Source organism: Moschus berezovskii, chromosome 12 (assembly GCF_049115385.1).
Source record: "Moschus berezovskii isolate FMDL1 chromosome 12, NW_MosBer_1.0, whole genome shotgun sequence".
NCBI lineage: Eukaryota > Metazoa > Chordata > Mammalia > Artiodactyla > Moschidae > Moschus > Moschus berezovskii.
In genome coordinates this window covers 41,531,368-41,551,824 of record NC_142471.1, presented here as the reverse complement: position 1 = coordinate 41,551,824, position 20,457 = coordinate 41,531,368, and the positions used below count along the sequence as shown (strand labels likewise).

The following is a 20,457-nucleotide window of genomic DNA, read 5'->3' as shown; positions in this document are numbered from 1 at the left end:
CAGAGTATATGAGAAATGCTTCAATGCTGCCACCTGCCACCCAAGATCAGCGTCCCCTGCCCCCTGGGGGACCATGTGGTGAGATTGTTCACGGCCCACTGCAGACTGACGGCTGCTCTTATCCAATCAGAGCAAGTGTAAATAAGCTCAGAAGCTGTGGCTTTACTGTACACCCTACTCCCCTAAATGATTATAGAGACGTGGCCAAGGACCAGGAATACCTTTTTCCTCCATCATGCAAGATTGACAGAAAAGCTGACTCCCACCCCTCCCATCACGAGAGCTTGGGTGTCTGTGAGAGTGAGAACATGGAGGGCCTGATTTGGCTTCTCTGCCCTCCGGGTGGCAGGGAAATTATGGACCATTGATTAAACTCCAAGTATCCATCAGTTGCTACTCATCGGTATCGCCTGGCTTCACTTCTTCAAGTTGATCTTATTAAACAGATCGTGCCTGCAAGCAGACTCCATTTCATTTTTCTGCTGATATTAATGCTTTCTCATAAATTGTCCACATGTAGCATATTCTCACTTTTTATTACAGTCAATTGCACTTCCTGCATAGCCCTGGAACCTGTCTCTATTTCAACTGAAGGATCAACAAATGACCTGTAATGAATCTTCATCCCCCAGAGGCCGTGAGCTGGCCCTTCTGCCCTCTGTACAAAGTGGGAAGGCAGTTTAGAAGAGCTGTTTATCTCAAACTTGGTAAACAGTGGGGACCGAGGCCAGGGATGTGTCATGATTGACTAGGAATTGTTAGATCCATCAGATTTTTACATGTACTTAGTCCATTATGCTTTCTTTTTTTCCCCCAATAGCAGCATAATAGTTTTTCTGAGATCAAAGCAAGTGTAAGAAACAAATCTCATGAACAACACTCTCTCTGGTGTGATAGTAATATCTTTTTAAATGCCACTGATGGGCCAACCAAGTCCAGAACTTATTGTGTTGTTAGGCAGGATATAGGATAAATGGGAACTTTCATCAGGAGGCTCGGAACTCAGCAGAAGTGAAGAAATGATTACATTCCCACAGAAAAGCTCTAACATTTGATTATGTTTCCATCAGCTTCTAAAGGTCATGATATCTTGCATTTATCTATCTTTCACATTCACTTCGTTTCATTCTCAGATTCTCTCAGAGTTGCAGAGAAAGGATGCTGCTTTCACATACAGGCAGGACTTACTTTGCATGGCACAATGTAAACTGGAAATCAAATGCATATTGATACTGTGGGAAGTGAGGACACAGGTCTCATGTGTGTGGGTTTCCATTAATTCGGTACCTACTGTGCAAAGCTATGGTCGCCTGTATGTCAGTATCCCTTTGTACTGTACTGGGCTTCCTACTTATGCCCCTGACCTTCCTCCTACTGAGCACCAGGAAATACCCAGGAGTGTGGACCCACCCGTTCATTCCTTCCATAGACATTTTTCTGAAGTTCATCATCTGCCAGGGCTGTGTGGTGACTGCATCAGACCTCAGTCCTTGAGGAGTTCACTTCTTGGTGAGGGACTGAAGGCTGCTTTCCATATACAGAAGCCCTGCGACAATCAGAGGACCGCATGACCCAGGAGTTCTGGGGAAGGATGGTGGCAGGAAACTCCAGAATCTGGGACCCAACTTTACAGAAGTCTGTTTAGCTCCACATGCCAGGCCTCACCACTATCTGCATCGCCTTCCAGCTCAATGGTCAATTTTGCATTAAACATCTACAAAAAGTGCCAAGAGTGAGTTTGTCTTTGCTCAGTTCCTGAGTCTGCACAATATGCTCAAAAGCACATGAACTCTGGTGTCTGAAGGCTGGATTATGCTGCCTCGGCTGCACTGACTTGCTGGGAGACTTCGGGGAAGTTTCCCCACCTACAGGCTCAGAACCTCTGTCAATGAGGTGTCTTGAGGACCCAGGGAGGTTTCACATATAGAGGGCTTAGCTCCGAGTCAGGTGGCAGAGTTCTTCAGTGAGTGTCAGTCATTGGACCCAGAGTGTAAGTAACCCTCACCTCCATCCAGCCTGGCCCAGCCAGATCATTCCCTGCATTCCCAGGCTACAGGCTCAGATCTCCCTCTTCAGTGTCCCACAGTTACTTTTGGAAGCTACACAAGATTAATTCTGTCACACCTTCCCCAGATGGCCTTGTGTGGCTGGGATACAGAACCCAAGATTCCTCAGTGAGATCTATGAGTAAGGATGGATCCTGAAGAGCTAAGGAGTAAGAGTAAGGAGGAGCCAGGGGAGATGTCGGGAGGAGGAAGAGATGAGGGGAAATCCACCAATTTTCTGATGAAAGCAAGGCCCCAAGGGGTTCTGGAGGCGTGGCTGGAGTATAGACGGCAAGTATCTGGACCAGAAGCTCAGGCCCTTTTCCGGAGAAGGCAGCCCCTGGGAAGCATGGTGTGGCATGATGCAGTGCTAACTGCCTCTAATGGGTTTCCTCAGGGTAGTTCTGGGCATATCTTCTGAAACTTGGGCCTCGTGATGACTGCTTTGCTGGTCTCCTTGGGCTCCCGGGACCATCCATAGTCTTGCAAGCAGCTCCTCCCCTTCCTTGCAAAGAGGGGTGTTGCACTCGATCATGCTCCAGAGGGGTGACATTGCATAGTCAAAATTGTTCCTAAATAGCATGCTGTTGCAAAGACAGCAGTGGGTCTTTAGAGTTAGCTCCATGTCTGTCCTTGGGAAGATGCCAGGCCTTGGGCTCCAGGGGGGGACTGTTCTGAAATGTTAGAGTTGGGGTTTTAAAAAGATGCTTCTCGTCGACAAGGTTTCATTATCTCAGGCTCCCAGTGTTGGGAGAGGGGGATGGATACATGGCCAACAATTAACACGTACATAAATAGTCAGTGGCATTTGCACTTTGTAAAATAAATCCTCAGTGATGTTGCTGGAAGGCTTCCATGTGGAGGCTTTTTTCACTCCATTTAGTATTTCTTGAGGCTAAGATAAAGTGAAATAGGCTCAGACTTGAGAAACGCAAGTGAAACAATGGTCTCAGACTTAGGAGGACGAGTTAACCTGGGAAGGTAGGCACCATGACTCATAAGGGTATTTTCTTAGATATGAAAAAAGAGAAGATTGTTTTGTTCCCATGGTCAGAGGGCCAGGCCTGAAGGCTTGTACACTTGCTCTGATGGGTGACCAGGCTTTTGGGAGAGCAGCATGATCAAGGGGAAAGAATACAAGTTTAGGGGACAAAAGGGCCCAAGTTCAGATTCAGTCTTTGCTCACAGAGAGGCCTATGCAAGTCTGAGTCTAGATGTAGATCTTAGTTTCTGCTTTGAAATGGGAATGAGAACTTTCCTGGCTCCTTAAGGTGCTGTGCATAAAGCGAGACCTGTGGCTTGTGAAGTAGGTGAGTTGTATTGAAGTATCTGGCTGGTGCTTGACAAAAGCAGATTCTCCCCACTCTCAGAAATGGCTGCAACTTGGTCCTGCATGAAAGGCTGAAAACACAGGACCAAGCTGGAGCTACTTCTACTGATCCTTCATGACCCCTGTCTTCTCTGCTTCCTTCCAGACGTTTGTGTATTAGCACTGGTTCTTTACCTCTGTGTGGGCAAGGGGCCTCTTCAGCCCCTTCCAGGCAAGCAGCCCCACACATCCCGTTCTTGGCTGTGCTTTCTGTCTAGGGCGTTTGGGAACCAGGAGCTGGGGTTTGGTCTGCATCTAGTTCTCTATGGAAACTGTGGGATCAAAGTAGCTGGGTGGCCGGGACAGGATCTAAATGTCCCCTGGTAGGTCTGTAGGATGGCATGTCCCATGTCACTCATACCCCAGCTCTGTAGGTGCCACTGGCCATGGATAAAGGCTCCCTGAGGTTCAGACAGGAGCTGCTGATCACAGATGAGAAGACACATTCCCTTCCTCAGGTGCGGGAAGAACAGCTGCTTTCTGCTTCCTTTAAGCAGGGTCAGTCTATGACAGTGTGCTTATCAGAACCAGGGCAGGTGTCCAGTTCAGCCTCTGTGTGCGATATTCCTTCCCTTGGCTGCTTATGTCCACCATCCCAGCCCTAGCCTGGGCTACATGCCACCTAAGCATCTTGGGTCTCCTCTTCTATTCACAAGGGGTTAAAGCAGGAGTCAGCATGACTCTACAAGTTTGCACCTCCTCAGTTCTTCTTCTAAAGTTCTCTGCTTGCCAGTCTATTGAGGGAACCCAGGAGCCAGGCCTTTGGGCTCTGATGGTCAGGCATGGCCTTTTAGGGACTCACAGCAACGACCTAACCAGGGCTCCTTTGCTGTTACTACAAGCAGCCCTTGGGTTCATTGAGACCTAGTTTCTGGGGCCCACACATCTGTGCAGAGCTCCTGCAATTGCTCAGGACTCTATCTCCTGCTAGAAGGAAATGGCTACCCACTCCAGTGTTCTTGCCTGGAGAATCCCAGGGACGGGGGAGCCTGGTGGGCTGCCATCTATGGGGTCGCACAAGAGTAGGACACGACTGAAGCGACTTTGCAGCAGCAGCAGCAGCTATCTCCTGCTACTGCATTCTTTAGTGAGGAGTCTCAGCGCCCCACTGCAGTAGAGAAGCGTGGATTGAGGAAATCAGCCACCCTACTTGCAGTGGGCCAGTGACCAGGAACCCACCCAGAGCAGAAGGTCAGGTCTGCTCCCTGCCCTGCTCGTGGAATGAAGGGGCCACCCTTTATTTATCCAGCTGACCCAACACTCCTCTGCAGATGCCAGCAGTGTTTTCCAGCAGCAAACCTGTAGCAAGGCTGAGATGACAAAAGCAGAAACCCACTTTGTGCTGCTTTGAAGGGTCCATGAACTCAGGGAGAAGGAGTGCTCACCGCACTTGCATGGTGTGTTTATTATTGGTCTTTAGGCCACTTTTGGCTCGTGATGTCTTGGGACGAGACTCCTGGCTCTCACCAGTAACCAGGAGAGTTAGAACAGTTGCTCTGTGTGACTAGTGCTGTCTACTGAATGAAAAAAAGGAACACGTGAGTAATTACTCTGTAATGTATAGAAATGTATAGAGATTTCTATGTATCCAAAAAAGACCATTGAGTGACAACCAGGCAAGAGATGTGAGTGAAAGGAATGGGGAGGGTCTTCGTGTTCACTGATCATCCATAGTGAGCTTCTTCCTGGGATGGAAGCTTCAACTTAATTTCATTTTAGTTCTCACCACATTTGTAAGATGGGAGGTGCTTGTCTCAGGTTGGGTTCCCAGAAGCCAACTTTGATGTGAGAGTTTGTGTGACGATGCTTTATTAAGAAGTTTTCCCAGGGGAATTAAGAAGAGCCCAGCAAGGGAGTGGGGACGTGGATCATGGAAGTAGAGGCAGCCAGCAAGGGTGGTGATTGAGGCCATGTGGGCTGGTCCTGCAGAAGGAACCCGGAAACAGTTGAGCTTACACCCCAAACAGCCCCCATAGTGGAACAGGGCAGCTGGGGTTGGATACGTGGCATGCCTAGTTCTTAGTGAGGGTGCACATTTCCACGAGTGCCAAGGAGAGTTCTGACAGTTGATCAGTGTCTGCCATTGGCAGAATTCCTAATGGGATTTGAGGGGGCCCAGGGCACAGCATCAATAGTACTGCTGGCATCTCAACACCCTGAAGGCATGGGACTGCCACTCAGAGTGGTGGAGTAGCTAACCCAGGAGCACTCAGCTGAGTAGAGGCAGACCTGGGATTTGACCATGCTCTGCCTTCCTGCCTTCTCCTTACCTTGCTGGCTCTGAGATAAAAGGGAGATCTCGGGGGCCTCTACCTGCCTCACTTGTGGCTGGAGAAGATGAAGGAAAGGTACTTAGAAGAGGACATTCACTGGGCTTGGAGCATTTAGGGCTCTGCCCAGGGAGCTGGCAGCAGTTCTCCAGTCATCGGGGAGGGGAGGGTGTTCTTGCTAAATCTGCATTTGCGTCTCCTTCTCACCAGCCATCTCAGCTTCTGTGTGAGTTGCACTCTCTGGAAAAGGCTGCAGCCAAGTGCTATTTATCTCCATATGGGGAAAAGAGGCTTAACAAATTAGCTAATTGCTAATTGGTGAGGGAAAGTAGGACAAGAAAGTTGGCCAGTTGTCCTGTGGGGTTTTCTGATCAATTCTCTCCATCATTATCTTCCACACATGAGTCTGAGACCAGGTGGGACGATGCCTTCATGTAGCCAGGGCTCTCACCTGCTCCATGGGATGTCTTGGCGACTGAGTGGGGTCCTCTGTGCTGCTGGCTCCTGCAGGGACAGTGGAGGACCTCTCACCTGCACCACACCTTCAGATTCACAAACTACACATTCTGGACTAGAGAGCTCCCAGCTTTGGAGGCTAAGATTCAGGGTGCAGAGCGCTGAAAGAACACAGCATCTTAGGCACATGACCATTCCCAGTGAATTAGGATTCCAAGGAGTAGGACCCCAGGGTCTGCATTTTAAAAAGCTCCCTAGGAGGTTCTTACATGTAACCAGACTGAGACTCATGGCTGCAGAATGCCAGTGATGATGGAGTGTTACCCCTCACCCATGGTCAACCTCCATGCTGATATTCACATACCATTCATGGTCCATCTATCTGCCTTCCATTCAAGCATTTCTTCAATGAGACCTTGCTGCTCCTTGGGTGGCAAACCATTCCATCTTGAACTCCTTGGAAAGTCAGAAAGTTCTCTCCTATATTGAGTTGTTATCTGCTTACCTGAGCACTGGAGACCTTGGTCCTGAATCAGCTCTCAGAGGCTATAAGGATCAATTCCAGCTTCTCTGCATTCCTGGGCTGTCCCTGGTGACTGTAATTGGCCATCAGTTTACGCTGTCCAACTCTGTGACCACTTCCAGTCTGCAGTGCCCTCCATCAAGCAGACTGACCCACTAGTCAACTCCCCAAGGGCAGCACAGACCTTCTAGCCCCTGCCTTTTTGTGGGTCTTCACTTTCAAGTCTCATCTCCCCATGTGTCCTTCTGCTCCTGGAAAATTAGTGTAGGGCTTTGAGTTCAGCCTTGTTCAACTGTGTCTCTTTAGATTTGGCTCAGTGTTTCAGCTTTCTCAGATGTCATGACACCCCCAGCTCTGTATCATGTGCAGATTTGATGAGCATGTTACTGGTGGTCCTCCATGTGAGCATTAGGGAAATGCTGAGGTGTCAGGAATGGAGGAAAGTCAGAGCCTGGCCATGTGCTGCAGTGACTTCAGATTACCTGTATCACGTTTCGCTCCCCACCTCCTCCCGGGCCTCTGAGCTTCTGAAGACATTCCTGACAGTCTGTGTATTGGGAGGAAGGAAGCTATAGGCTGGGGGACTCTCCCTTCTCTACCCTGCCTGAGGGTCTAAGGGTTCCCCAAAGAGCCGCTGACTCTGAAGTCCCTGTGCTTTCTTTGCAGTATGGTTTATGGAATTTGTAGAATGTAGAGAAAGGAGTCTTCAGTTCGTGGCCCCACGAGGGACCGGGGTATAGGGCATGGCCTCTCTCAGAGCTTCCTTCATCCAAGTGCAGGAGAGAGAAGGCTTGGCAACATCTTCCTCTGGCTGGGAGGGAGCTCCCAAGGTTTTCTTAGACATAACTCTTTTATCCTGGGGAAGAAAGCTTTTCATGGGCACCTGTCTCTTAAGAGAAGGACTCCTGTGACCAGAGAAGACTCTCAGGATCTAAGAATATAGATGAGTTGAGAGGTAAGGATGGAACTCACAAAGGATGGGGATGCACACTTCCCATTGCTGCTTTCTGGGAAGGGCTGGGACTTCTCTGGACACTACTCTGTGTGTCTGCTGCTTCTTGAGACCGAAATATTTTACCTATATAGGCAGACAAGAGGAAGCAAGTGTTATGTACATTTTACAGATGAACAAACGGAGACCAGAGTGGTAAATGCCAGCTAGTGGAGGCCATCCCCACCAGTACAGTCTGGGCCCTTCTCCCCACTTGTCTTCACCTTTTCATTCATAGGCTGGATAAGGAGCATCTGTGTCCTTCACCAATGACCACCCTTAGTGTCCAAAGGATTGGGATGCTAGAGCTGGCCTAGGCACCCCCACAGGCCCTATTTCCATGTGCTTATTGTGTTGACCAGCAAACGCGTTCATTCCTTGCAGAGGTGTGGTTCTCACTGAGGCCCTGTGCAGTGGCAGTGCCATATATATGCTGGGTCACTGGAGCCTGGCTCCCTTCCCCTCTATGCCTCACCTGCTAAGAAGAGCGAATCAGACCTCTGTGTGCTGATGAGGAAAAGACATTCTTCACACTCTGAGAAGTCAAAAATGACAGTTGAAACCTGATGTGTGTTTCATGACCCCATTTTGATAAGAACATCAGTTTGATAAGTGTATGCAGACACATGCAGACACGACTAAAAATTTCTGGAAGGGGCCATTTGGAATAGTCTCTGGGGAATGAATTTGGAGGTATACATGGGGAGTTTTCACTACTTTAACACATTAAAAAATGTGGCAGGTTTATGGGATAATTTCGAATATTTGCAATGGCACCCCAGTCCAGTACTCTTGCCTGGAAAATCCCATGGATGGAGGAGCCTGGAAGGCTGCAGTCCATGGGGTTGCTGAGGGTCGCACATGACTGAGCGACTTCACTTTCACTTTTCACTTTCATGCATTGGAGAAGGAAATGGCAACCCACTCCAGTGTTCTTGCCTGGAGAATCCCAGGGACAGGGGAGCCTGGTGGGCTGCCGTCTATGGGGTCGCACAGAGTCGGACACGACTGAAGCGACTTAGCAGCTTTTTTCTGTATCTTTCCAAATAAAGAGTAATAAAAATTACATTATAAAAATATAAAAAAATTAAAAATAAAAGAGAACTATGATCTGAACTCTCTCCCAGGTTCATAGACAGCCTGGCACATTGCCTGGTGCTCAGCAATACTTGGCATGCGCTAACTGTGAGTATTCTTACAGGACAAGCTGGAAAACTATCAATTCCTCCTCTTTTGTCAATCTACATGCACTTAATCTTTTTATTTGGAAAACTACAGAAAAATTTAAATGTTCAAAATTATCCCATACACCTGCCCCATTTTTTAATGTGCTAAAGTAGTTGGATTTCCAGTCTAAAAAGGGAAAGAGCACTTCTAAAAACATATGAGAAGCAAAATAAGTAACTGGGTCCCATCTGCCTAGCTCTCCTATCCTTCATTCATGTGTTCAACAACAGTATTCTTTATATATTGAACACCGACTATGTGCTGGTTATAGTGGAAGGTTTTGAGACACAAATGTGACAGTCACAGGTGTGGCCCTGACCTCATGGAGACCCCAGTTGGTTAAAGGAGATAGACAATAAGAAATAAGCTTAAGACTATTCAAGTACAGACACGGCAAGTGCTATAAAGAAACAACAAAATGCTCTAATAGAGAATGGTGGGGGGTGGGGGTCACTGCCCAGGAGCAAAAACAGAGTCAGTTCTAGGGTCCTTGATGGGTTCTTTAGAGCTGAGGGCAGCTCAGAGCCCTGGCTGTGAGCTGCCATCTTCCTGGGTGTTGTTTAGCTTGGCTGGCCAAGCTGCTGTAAATCCCTAGTTCCAGATTCCTGAGTCTCTAGCTTGGGGCAATGATGAGACATCCCCCACCCCAGTAACCCTCCAGAAAAGTGTTTGCAGGCAATCTCTGAGATGAGAAAGGGAGGGATGTCCCCGCCTGTGGCCCTGTGATGCCTACAGGAGCTATAGCTTCTAACCTTGCTCGGGGCTGGTGCATGAGAATTCCAAAGAACAGCAGGAAATCAGATGTCCATGTTCAAATGATGCATCTAGTAGCTGAGGCAGCCAGAGCTGCCCCAGGGGGATGGCATGTTTTGTGAGGAAAAAATTCTCCAAGAACAATGTTTATCAAGCTCCATCTCAGCAGTCATCCTGTGTGTCTGCCAGCTTCTGGCTTGCTTCTGTTCATGTTTTTTTTTTTAATTTCTTTTTCTCTACAGGCTGTGGAGACCAACCTGGCTTCCAAGGACAGCCACTGGGTCTTTGTGAATGAGGTAAGAGCTCCAGAATGGTGAAGGGCATGGTTTACATTGAGCTGCCACCACTTGGGAAAGCACAGAGTGACCTTGTCAGGCTCCACTCTGACTTGGGGTGCTGGCGTGGATTCCAGGGCTTCACTGAGAGAGACAGCAGGTGAGAGAGTTGGACGGGACATGCCAGGATGCTCACCTGGAACAGGTGGGAAGCGGAAAATAGTGCAGATTTGAGTCTAGGAGGAAGTGGTGTCAGGCATTAGATGTGTTGGGTGAGGGGAGGTCACCTGTCAGGGGTCAGAGACTGGAGAGGGGGAGGCTGGTCAGAAAGTGGGACGCAGAGGGGATGTGTAAAGGAATGCAGAACAGGGTAGAGGCTGCGCTTCTTGTAGGAGCCTGAAGGTGTATATGTGTTATGTGACTGTGTGTATGTAAGAGTGCGTGGGTGTGAGTGTGTAACTGTATATGTTTGTGAGAGTGTGTATGGATGTGAGTGCATTAATGCGTGCACATGTCAGTATGTGTATGTGTGTGTGTATAGATGTGTGTGTGTGTATGTGTGTACACCGCCCCCCCCCCCGCCGTGCAGCTGGTCAGGCAGTGGGTCAGTGTAACCCTTTAAAGGGGGTAAACGGTAAATCTCTCCCCCAGGTGGCCTTCCCACTGGATTGGGCCCTGGGAGGAATGGGGACATCGAGGTTTCATGGTGGCATGGTCTGCTTTCCACCGCTTACACCCTAACTGGCCCTGGCCTGCTCACGCTGCAGACATTACATGGGAGTGGCCTGTAACAACATGCCCTAGCTTCCCTGAAGAGCCCTCCCTGCCTGCACATCCATTCAGGAAGCACCCTCTGGGACAGTGCATATGACCCCAGCCAGCTATTAATATAGCTGACTCTTGGAAGTGCTTCCTGGCACGGGCTTTCATCAGCCCGTGGCCTTCCGTTGCTCCTAAATTAACTGATTGATTTCTAATGGCCACATTCTAGAAGATGCAGGGTTTATTGCGCAGGTAATTTATGCTTTTATGATGTGTGTTTCTTCATTATCTCAGTGCTACCATGACTGAAAGAGTTTTGGGTGGCTTATTTTCTTATTTTGCAGGTAGTATCAGACAGTAACTGCTTGCGAGGCCCACTTTTCATGGTTTTTATCCATAAATTCATATCTTGTTAGCTCCATGTCTACATGGGGCAATTGGAGACCTGCAAGGTCCATTTCCCTGGGGTTGCAGATGGTTGTGCTGGTAATTAGGAGAAGGGACATGACAGCTGCTTTCTTCAGAGCCTGCCGGAGTCCTCTTTGGTCCTGGGGAGGTTTTGATCCTCTGGGCTTTGCCAGCTTCTTTATAGGTTTCTTTTGTTTCTGGAGACGGAGGCATTCTATGTGCTCCGTAAGGCAGATGTCAGATGCTGGCTTTATTTTGGGGAGGGCTCCACCAAATCAGATAGCCAGGGTTTCTATATTGTCAGTCTTCAAAAAGTACCGTGTTTTTACATTTCTAACTTATTTCCTTTTTCCTCCCGTGAATCCTGACCCACTCCAAGGACTCTCTTGTCTGTCCCTCCCACCCCCTTTCCAGGGCTGGGGTTAACACTAACCAGTGTGAAGTGTCCCCAAGGTATTGCTGGGTGGCGGGAAGCCAGGACTTACTTAACGCCACCAGGAGGTGTCGGATGTGAGCACACCTGTCAGGGCCACACTGGAACAGCCTCACCCAAGAGGATTGCTGAGTTCCACCCCAGTCAGCAGCTCATCGCACCATGAACTCATAGACAAATCATGTGATTGTCCCTGGGATAAATGTCCTCCAGAAGTGACCCCTCCCACTTTCTGAGTTTCCTCTTCTATGGGGAGGCCAAGTACTTGTCAGGGCATTTTGTATTTGTTACCATCCTTAGCCCTCATTCACAACCTTGTATGGTAGTTATTAGCATCCCCATTTTACAGATGAGAAAAGAGAGGCTCGAGAGGTTGAATTACTTACTCAAGGTCATATAGCTATTGAAATGTGCTTTGGGGATTTTGTATGAAGACTGTTGGCTCCAGAGACCTTCACACCAAATGACACCTTCCTGCAGGTAGCCCTGGCAATGATCCTTAACCTGTGGTCAGGGTCTGATTCTGTAAGACTAATCAGTAGGGCTCTGGTATGCATACTGATGGGGATGCCCTTGAGCTGGCCTTGGTGTCCACTCAGGGACATTCTTGAAGTCTGAGATCTGATGGTGGGTCCTTTTGTAAAGCTTTGACTCTTAGACCCCAGTGTGGCCTCTGGTTAATGACTGAGATGTTTTCTAAATCACAAGTCGACTTATCCTTTGGACTTAGCCATATTCAGAACTGCTGTTTCCTAGTACAGCATGGTCCCATTGGAAATAAGTCCTATTATTCTTATGACGGTTACAGCATTCCAGGCTCTATCCAAATACAGACCCACAGACCAACAGTTTTCCAGTTGCTTCTCCGTTTATCATATGTGATGGCTGGGAAAAATAAAATGGGAGGAAAAGAATCAGCGGCAGGTATTTAGCAACTCCACCATGATATCCAGAATCTAGCATCTACACTGGGACTCCATCTCTCGCTTCCTGAACTCCTCACCACTTCTCTGGAAGAAGTTCAGTCCATCAGACGAGCTCAGGTCAGCGCCTCTTCCTACCACATCTTTCCCCAAGGAGGCCTCCATGGTGATCCTCCAGCTCCACCCGCTGCTTCCCTCATTCCTCACGGCGCTGTCCTTCAGTTTTTCTTTCTGTATTTGACTTTCTTAATGTGTTTTCCTGGATTCAAGATAAACACTCAAGGGCACATGTTTTTGTTTGTTTTCTTCATGCAGTGGTTTTCTTAATATGTCTGCAGCCTCACTGGTGAATATTAGTGTTGCATATTACAGGTCTGTTTTATTTGGAGAAGGGGTAATTGGATGCAGAGAAAGGCTGTGAGTATGTGAGCCTCACTGACAGTTTCTACAGATCCTTGAGCTCTACTGAGGGAAAGGACGCTGGCAAGCAGATGTGCTTTGAGGCGTAAACTATATTTTTATCAATTGATTAAGTTACACATTAACTTGGAGGGGGATGGGGGATTCAAAAGAAGTGTGAATAGGAAATTTGAACATTAGTCAATGTGGTCACTGATCTGTGAGTCTCCTGGGGACATGGACAGGATCCAGGTCCCCACTGAATCCCCAAAACCCTGTATAAGAGTATAAAGAGCCACTTTATACTGGGAAGAGTATAAAGTGCTTCCCAGTCAGCCTCCAAGAAAAGACAAAGGCAAACAATCAAGATGGGAAACCCAGGGATAGAGGGGACTGCTCTGCGTCATTCGTCAGAAGCTACCAGTTTAGGAGCCATAGGCTTGACTTTGGCTCCCAGAACCTCTGTGTCAGCTGATCTGGAGAGCTTCCTCTCCACGTGGCTCTGGCTTAGTGATGCACAGGTGTCCGTGTCCTCAGCACTAGGCAGGGTCTGGATGCAGACCTGGGGGCAGAGGAGAACGCCCTCCTGTGACATTCTGCGTCCAGGCAGGACACATCTGCCTCATTGTCCAGCCTCTTGAGAACCTTGTGGAGGAAATTCTTTCATGGAATGTCTGTCTTTCCCGCCTCTTCCAAAACCATCTGTGAATGGGACTTGAAGCACTCCCTTTGTTACTGGACAGCTCTCACTGTCAGAGGAGTTCTTCCAGACATGGGAACAAAGCAAACTTTTATGCCAATGGTTCAAGAAATGCAGAAGCAGGTACATAACCCTTGTGCTTAGGTTTTGTCAACAACTGATGCTCTGGGTGGGCTCTGTCCTGTGGTTCAGCAGGTGCCCAGGGGGAGGTAGGTTCTAAGGAGGGAGGAGGCAGAGCCAGTAGGCCCTGCCCCATCACTAGCCTATTTCCATGACCCCCACATCCCATATCTTTTTCCTCTGAGCTCCAGACCCGGGGGTCCAGACACCTTCTGGACTCAGCTGCTTGCAAGCCTCGTGGTCGCCTCCAGCTCAGTGCATCTCTCTGAATTCATCATCCTCCCCGCACCTGTTCTCACCCAGTGCTCCAATCCCAGGGACCAGTGTCTCCAACCTACTGGTTGGTTCCCTAGCCAGTGGAAAAGCCTGCACCCTGCCCCCTGCCTCAGAACTCATTCTAGGATGACCCCATAACACCTTTCCATCCTTTTCTTACTTCTTGCCCTCTGCCTGCACTCCTATGGTTTATCCCTACAAGCAGTGGGTGACTTGTTGTTTCCTCTGTTTATTTTTCTCTCTTGGTTTGGGACCTTTCTAGAATTTTCTTTTAGGCCTGGAATGACCACCTCTGACTGTCAAGCATTTACCTTTCCTGCAGGAGTTTGCTAAGCATTGCCTCTGCCAAAAGATCTCCCTGGATTTATTCATCCTTCTGCCATCCTGTACTCCTCACCCCAGCTTTGCGGTGTTGGGGACTTGATACAAACATCTGGCTTCTGGAACAGCCTAAAAGTGAGGACTGCACCTCCCGTCTGTCAGGCTCCCTCGAGTCCCCAGCATGAGGGGTTCACACACAGAGAAGGTGCTGGCTTAAGCCTCCCACTGCTACATCTGCCTCTTGCTTCCTCACCATGAATCTGCTTTTTTAATTGCCTTCATGGAGAGGAAAAGACATTTATGACCTCCCAGTCCTTCATGAACTCAGAAAGCTATGATCCTGTTTTACGAGCTACGGCTGTTAGCATCCCAGGTTCCATTGCACCTCCCTTTCCTAGGCTTGCATTCTCCATTCCTGACCAGGCCATCAGCGGGTGATGGAGCAGCCAGGGAGGAGGACAGAGGAAGCACTGGCCAGGCTTCCTACAGCAGTCTCTACACTATGCCCCAGGGAACCTGTATTCTGCTAATTCATAGGTGTTTTGTGGGAAAAGGATTCCATGATCAAAGAAGGCTGATAAGTTAAACAGCAAAAAACAGGTTTCTCCTGCAGGCACCTTCATCTCTAATGCATGCTGTACTTTCCAAGATGAGGTGGTACACTCTGGCTGCTATGTGCATCTGTGTTTCAGACACACTCATGTGCTTTTTCTCTCAACATCTGCTCACGTCTCTGCTGGAATAGGTCTTTGGCAGGTGGTGGGGTGTCAGGGCCCATAGGATGGAGTTCAGATTCTTTCACGTGGTCCATGAGGCTGTTCATGAACTGACTTCAGAGCCCTCTCTGGTCTCAATTCCTGCCATTTCTCATCATCTAGAGCTGCTCTGCCTGTATCATGAGATATCCCTGCCACCCCGAGCAGAAGGTCATCCCAGTGTCTGAACCTCTTCAAACCCCTCTGCCCAGAATGCTCTCCTGCTATTGCCCCTGAGGCTCCAGCCCTCACCTTGGCATCTTCACTGGTTTGTCACCAACAAATATTCCACAAGGACCCTCTGAGTACAGACTTGGCTTGCACCAGAGGAGACTCCTGTCAACAGTCCAGCGAACATCATTCTAGACTTTTAAACCATTCCTACCCCCAAACACACACTGAGTTAAAGCAAATGAAAATGGGATTAGGCTATATATGCATAATGCAGGGGAGAGAAATGCTAATATACTAATTGAAGAAAGCAAGAACAAAAGACCATGATATGCATGCTGAATGAAATAGCTTTAAGAAGTCTCTATTCGGGACACACAGGAAGAGAGGGAGGGAAAAGATTTAATTTTTTTCTTCCTTTCATTTTGAAGATTCTAATTCTGTTCGAATATTAAGTCCCTGTAACATTTACCGTCTGAAAATTTCATTTAGCAACACTCTAAAACAATTATGTTTATTGTAATCGATTCGCTTGTTTCTCTCCCCAGCCCCACTGAGGAGTCCTTGAGCACAAGGATCACATCCTAGCCAACTTTGTAGCCCCACTGAGACCCCAAAACCAAGATTAGGAGCTGCCATTTATCAGACATTAGATGGAGCCAGGCACTGTTTTTGAGCATCATTTTTTAAACCTATATTTTTACTTAAAAATCAACCATTTTATTTAGGTTTCTGTTCTGTTCTGTTCAGTCGCTCAGTCGTGTCCGACTCTTTGCGACCCTGTGGACTGTAGCCTACCAGGCTTCTCCATCCATGGGATTCTCCAGGCAAGAATACTGGAGTGGGTTACCATTTCCTTCTCCAGGGGATCTTCCCAACCCAGGGATCAAACCCAGGTCTCCCGCATTGGAGGCAGACGCATTAACCTCTGAGCCACCAGTTTAGGTTTAATCACATGCAATAAACACACACATTTGTGTACAGTTTTTGTTTGATGTATGTATACCCCTGTGACACTGCAACCATGATGAAGGTAGTGAACATACATATCACCCAACAGTGTCCTTGTGCCCCTTGGGGATCCCCACCCCTGTCCTATCTTCCCTACTCCTCAGGCGGTTATTGGTGATTAGTAGCTAAGTTGTGTCCAACTCATTTGTGACCCCATGAACTGTATCCTGCCAGACTTCTCTGTCCGTGGGGTTCTCCAGGCAAGATTCCTGGGGTGGGTTGCCATTTCATTCTTCGGGGGATCTTCCTGACCCAGGGATCGAACCCACATCTTCTGCATTGGCAGGCAGAATCTTTACTGCTGAGCCACCAAGGAAGCCCACTCTTCAGGTAGTCTGTTTGTATTTTCAGATGGACTGTTTGCATTTTCTAGAGATTATTTGTAGGTAAACGTTACAGATTGATTATTTGTATTTTCTAGAGTTTTATATAAGTGGAATCATAGAGTATATACTCTCTTCTTCTTCTGTTTTTCTATGGCTATTTCCCTCCAGATAATTATTTTGAGAGTCACCCTTATTGCAATATACAGTAATAGTTCTTTCCTCTTATTGATGAGGCATGTTCAGTTGTGTAACTGTACCACAACTTGAATATATGTTTATTCTTGACATTTGGGTCATCAGGGATTTTTAACCTTCATGTACAAGTCTTTGTATGAACACAGGCTTTCATTTTAGGGGGAGGGTACATATTTCTAAGTGGAATCACAGTGCTCTATGGAAGGTGTACTTGGAACTCTTTAAGAAACTTTCAGTTTGTGTGAGAATCCCAATTGTTCCAGATCTTCAACACCTGATTTAATCAGAGCTTTTGATATCAGTCACTGTAGTGGTTTGTGATGGTGCCCCATTATGCTTGTAATTTTCATTTTACTAATGACTAATGATATTGAGCATCTTTTCAGGTGTTTATTTGCCACCTATACCTATAGTTTCCTTAGGGGGAAAGCTGAAATCATTGATTTGGGAACTTTATTTTTCTTTACTGCTTTAAACTTCCTTTAAGTGATTTAATGGCATCTCCAAACTTTTCATTGTTATTCAGTTCATAATACTTTCTATATTACCTTTTGATTTCTTCTTTGACCCATGAGTTGTTTAGAAGTGTTTTATTTAATTTCTAAATATTTATATATTTTTCAGAGATCAATTATTGTATTGATTTTTAATGAGTTCCATGTGGTCAGAGACTATAGTTGAATTACTTGACTATTACTTGAATCCTTTTAAATTTATTGAGACTTATTTGTTAGTCCAATAGATTGTCTTTTCTGGTAAATGTTTTATGTACACTTGAAAAGAATGTATAACCTGTTGTTGTTGTGAGGAATGTTCTATAAATGTCAATTAGGTCAGTTCTGTTGATAGTGTTGTTTATGTCTCTGTATCCTTGATTATATTTTCTCTACTTATTCTATCAATTATTAAGAGGGGGGATCAAAATAGTCAGATTTAATTCTGAGTTTGCCTGTTTCTCCTTGCAGTTTTATCAGTTATTGCTTAATATATTTTGAAGCTGTTACAAGAGGGATAAATGTTTAGCATTTTTATGTCCTGTTGATTAATTGATCTGTTATCATTAAGGCATGACTTTCCTATCCCCCTGCCCTGAAATGTCCTTTGCTCTGAAATATACTCTATCTGATATTACTGAGGCTATTGGAGATTTATTTTGACTAGTGTTGACCTAATATATTTTTTTCATTCTTTACTTGTTTCTTTGAAGTATGTTTCTTGAAGGCTGTTTCTACTTGGATCTTGCTATTGTATTCATTAGAACACTACGCTTTAATTCAAGTGCTTAGATAATTTAATATATGAGTATAGATACGGTTAGGAGAGGGTGGAGTCCTGGAAGCCTAATGAAGAAACTATTTCAAAGAGAAGGGAGAGGTCATTGACCTCAGGGGCTATTGCCTTGAGGATGTGATGACCTTGGGGTGAATGTTGGGAAAGGGTTGGAGGATAAATTTTCAGATACTCAACTTATATCATTCCATTTTACAGATAAGGAACCAGAGGCTCCGAGAAAGGGACTGACTTTTTGATGTCACTTAGTAAGTGGCAGAGTCAGGATTTGAACTTAGGTATGAGTGACTCAGAATTTAAGAAACACACACCTTATGTCACACTGACCCTCTCACCTTTTCCCTCCTCACTCAGCATTAACTAAATGCCAAATATATGACTGAATTCCAGCAATATTTGATTTTTAAAAAATAATTTGGAAGTGGTAATATAATCTTGTTGGGGAAAGTCTTATTATAAGTTTTTTATTGTTTATGATTAGCTTTCTTCCCTTTGTGCTATTTTACATATCAGCACCTTGCTTTTAAAATATCCTATGAAGAAGGTGAAAAAATCCTGAAAAAACCCACACAGGTAAACTAATGCATGTCATATGAGTAGTGTCTGAAAATAACAAACCATATTTATTAGAAATATACTTCCCTTTGTCAATCAGAATATATCTATTTTCCTTTCTCAGCCCCAAAGGAATCTATGAGAGTTAACACTTATGGTTACAGACAGATTAGGAAATTTATTATATAATATCATTCTTCAGTCCTTTTCAAAGCTCCATGAGAAGAGTACTTGGAACTAAAAAGGTGGTAGCTGTGGGGCTCTGTACTGAGAAAGTGATAAGGTACCACTATTTTAGATCAGTCTTGGGGAACTTATACCATGGATAAGATTTGCCTGTACTGCTGACCACTTATTTGACTTTGGGAAATTTTTCTTAAGACTTTTTTTAGTGGACCATTTTAAAAGTCTTTATTGAATTTGTTACAATATTGCTTCTGTTTTATGTTTTGTTTTTTTTGGCCCCAAGGCATGTGGAATCTTAGTTCTTTGACCAGGGATTGAACCTCCTGCATGAAAGGTGAGGTCTTAACCATTGGACTTTCAGGGAAGTCCCTGGGCAAATTGTTTTATTTCCTTCCTGGAACTTTATTCTCCTTATCCACTCAATAATAATAATAAACATCTCATGGGAAACTTATGAAGACTAAATGAGGTAACTCATGAGAAACGACCAATCACAGGGTCTGTCATACAGCAGACACTCTTAAAAGGTAGCTTTTCTTATTAACAACCAACTGATATTCTGAGGGCAAGTTTGTTTTGGAACTTAATCAAGGAAGTACTGATGTTTAAGGACTTGGAAACAAGAAATACATGTCTTTACAAGGAGTGTAGGGGGTTGGGGACATAACTTGATTCATCGCCTGGATGAACTTGAATTGGAGTATTTATAACTGTGGTTTTTTTCTTCCAGGAACTCTAGTTCCTTAAGTCTATTTTTCAAACTCCTATGCATCCTTTATGACATATCAAATTACCCTTTCCCCATGTTGCAACACCTCTTGATTTCTTCCAAAACTTTTCCTTCTTTCAATGCCCCAGAGAACTCAGGCTGTGCTTCTTTAGTGTTCCTTAACTTCTTGCTCTATCTCCTATTTCCCTGCCTGGATCTATAACTCTTGACCACCTATTATTAATTTAGCATCTGTGTATCCAGCACCTATGAGGCACTTGGGGGTGCTTATGAGAATCAGAGAGATGCTCCTCACCCTCAGAGAGCTCGTATGATTGTGGGTAGGAATGTGTACCTAGCTCACTGAACTACAGGTAGGCAATATTGTAGGAGCCACTCCAGATCCTCTGCAACTGACACTCAACTTCAACCTCCCTGCAGACAAAATGGCTCAGCCAGACCCCTACCATTGCTGTGGAATCAGACTCCATGTTTCAGACGTGAGTCAATTGTTCCCAACAACTGTTGTTTTGCAGAGTTTTGACAGAAGAATGCTTGGGAAAAGCATTGGAAAAGGGAGAGCTGACACTTAGGGAATTATAAAAATAGCTTTAATTACCACGTGCAGCAAATGTGTCTGAAAACTAAAGGTTAGTGTCTCTACCTTTCTGCATTCCCATCCATCGCTCTTCCCACAAATGGATTCTGATGGATTCAGATGAACTTGTTGCTTGTGCCAGAAAGATCCTATTATCTGTGCCTTCTACCCTGTTATTACACCTCCTTTGCCAGGCTGGATAATCATCAGGCACCACACAGAGAAGTGAAAAGCAAGTGTGTGTACACACACACACAGCTCCTGCCTTTATGTGCAGCTCCTGGTGGAGCTCCCAGGGAGAGTCCTTTCAAAACTGGAATATGAAAGCAGAAATGGAGACAGGAGAACACTTAAACCACCAGAACTTCTTGGGCAGTGTCTTAAATGATGTGTTAGGGCTCATAGAGCCC

At 46.1% G+C, this 20,457-nt stretch overlaps 1 protein-coding gene across 4 annotated transcripts in view; it reads left to right on the top strand.

Annotated features, from left to right (window-relative positions):
• The window catches only part of GRID1 (glutamate ionotropic receptor delta type subunit 1), a 701,267-nt gene that overhangs the window by 416,249 nt on the left and 264,561 nt on the right, over positions 1-20,457 (top strand). For all 4 annotated transcript variants that reach the window (XM_055425309.2, XM_088842072.1, XM_088842073.1 and 1 more), the window contains one exon: positions 9,877-9,930. In XM_055425309.2, coding sequence (XP_055281284.2) covers positions 9,877-9,930 — 54 coding nt within the window. The remainder of the gene's footprint in view (positions 1-9,876; positions 9,931-20,457) is intronic.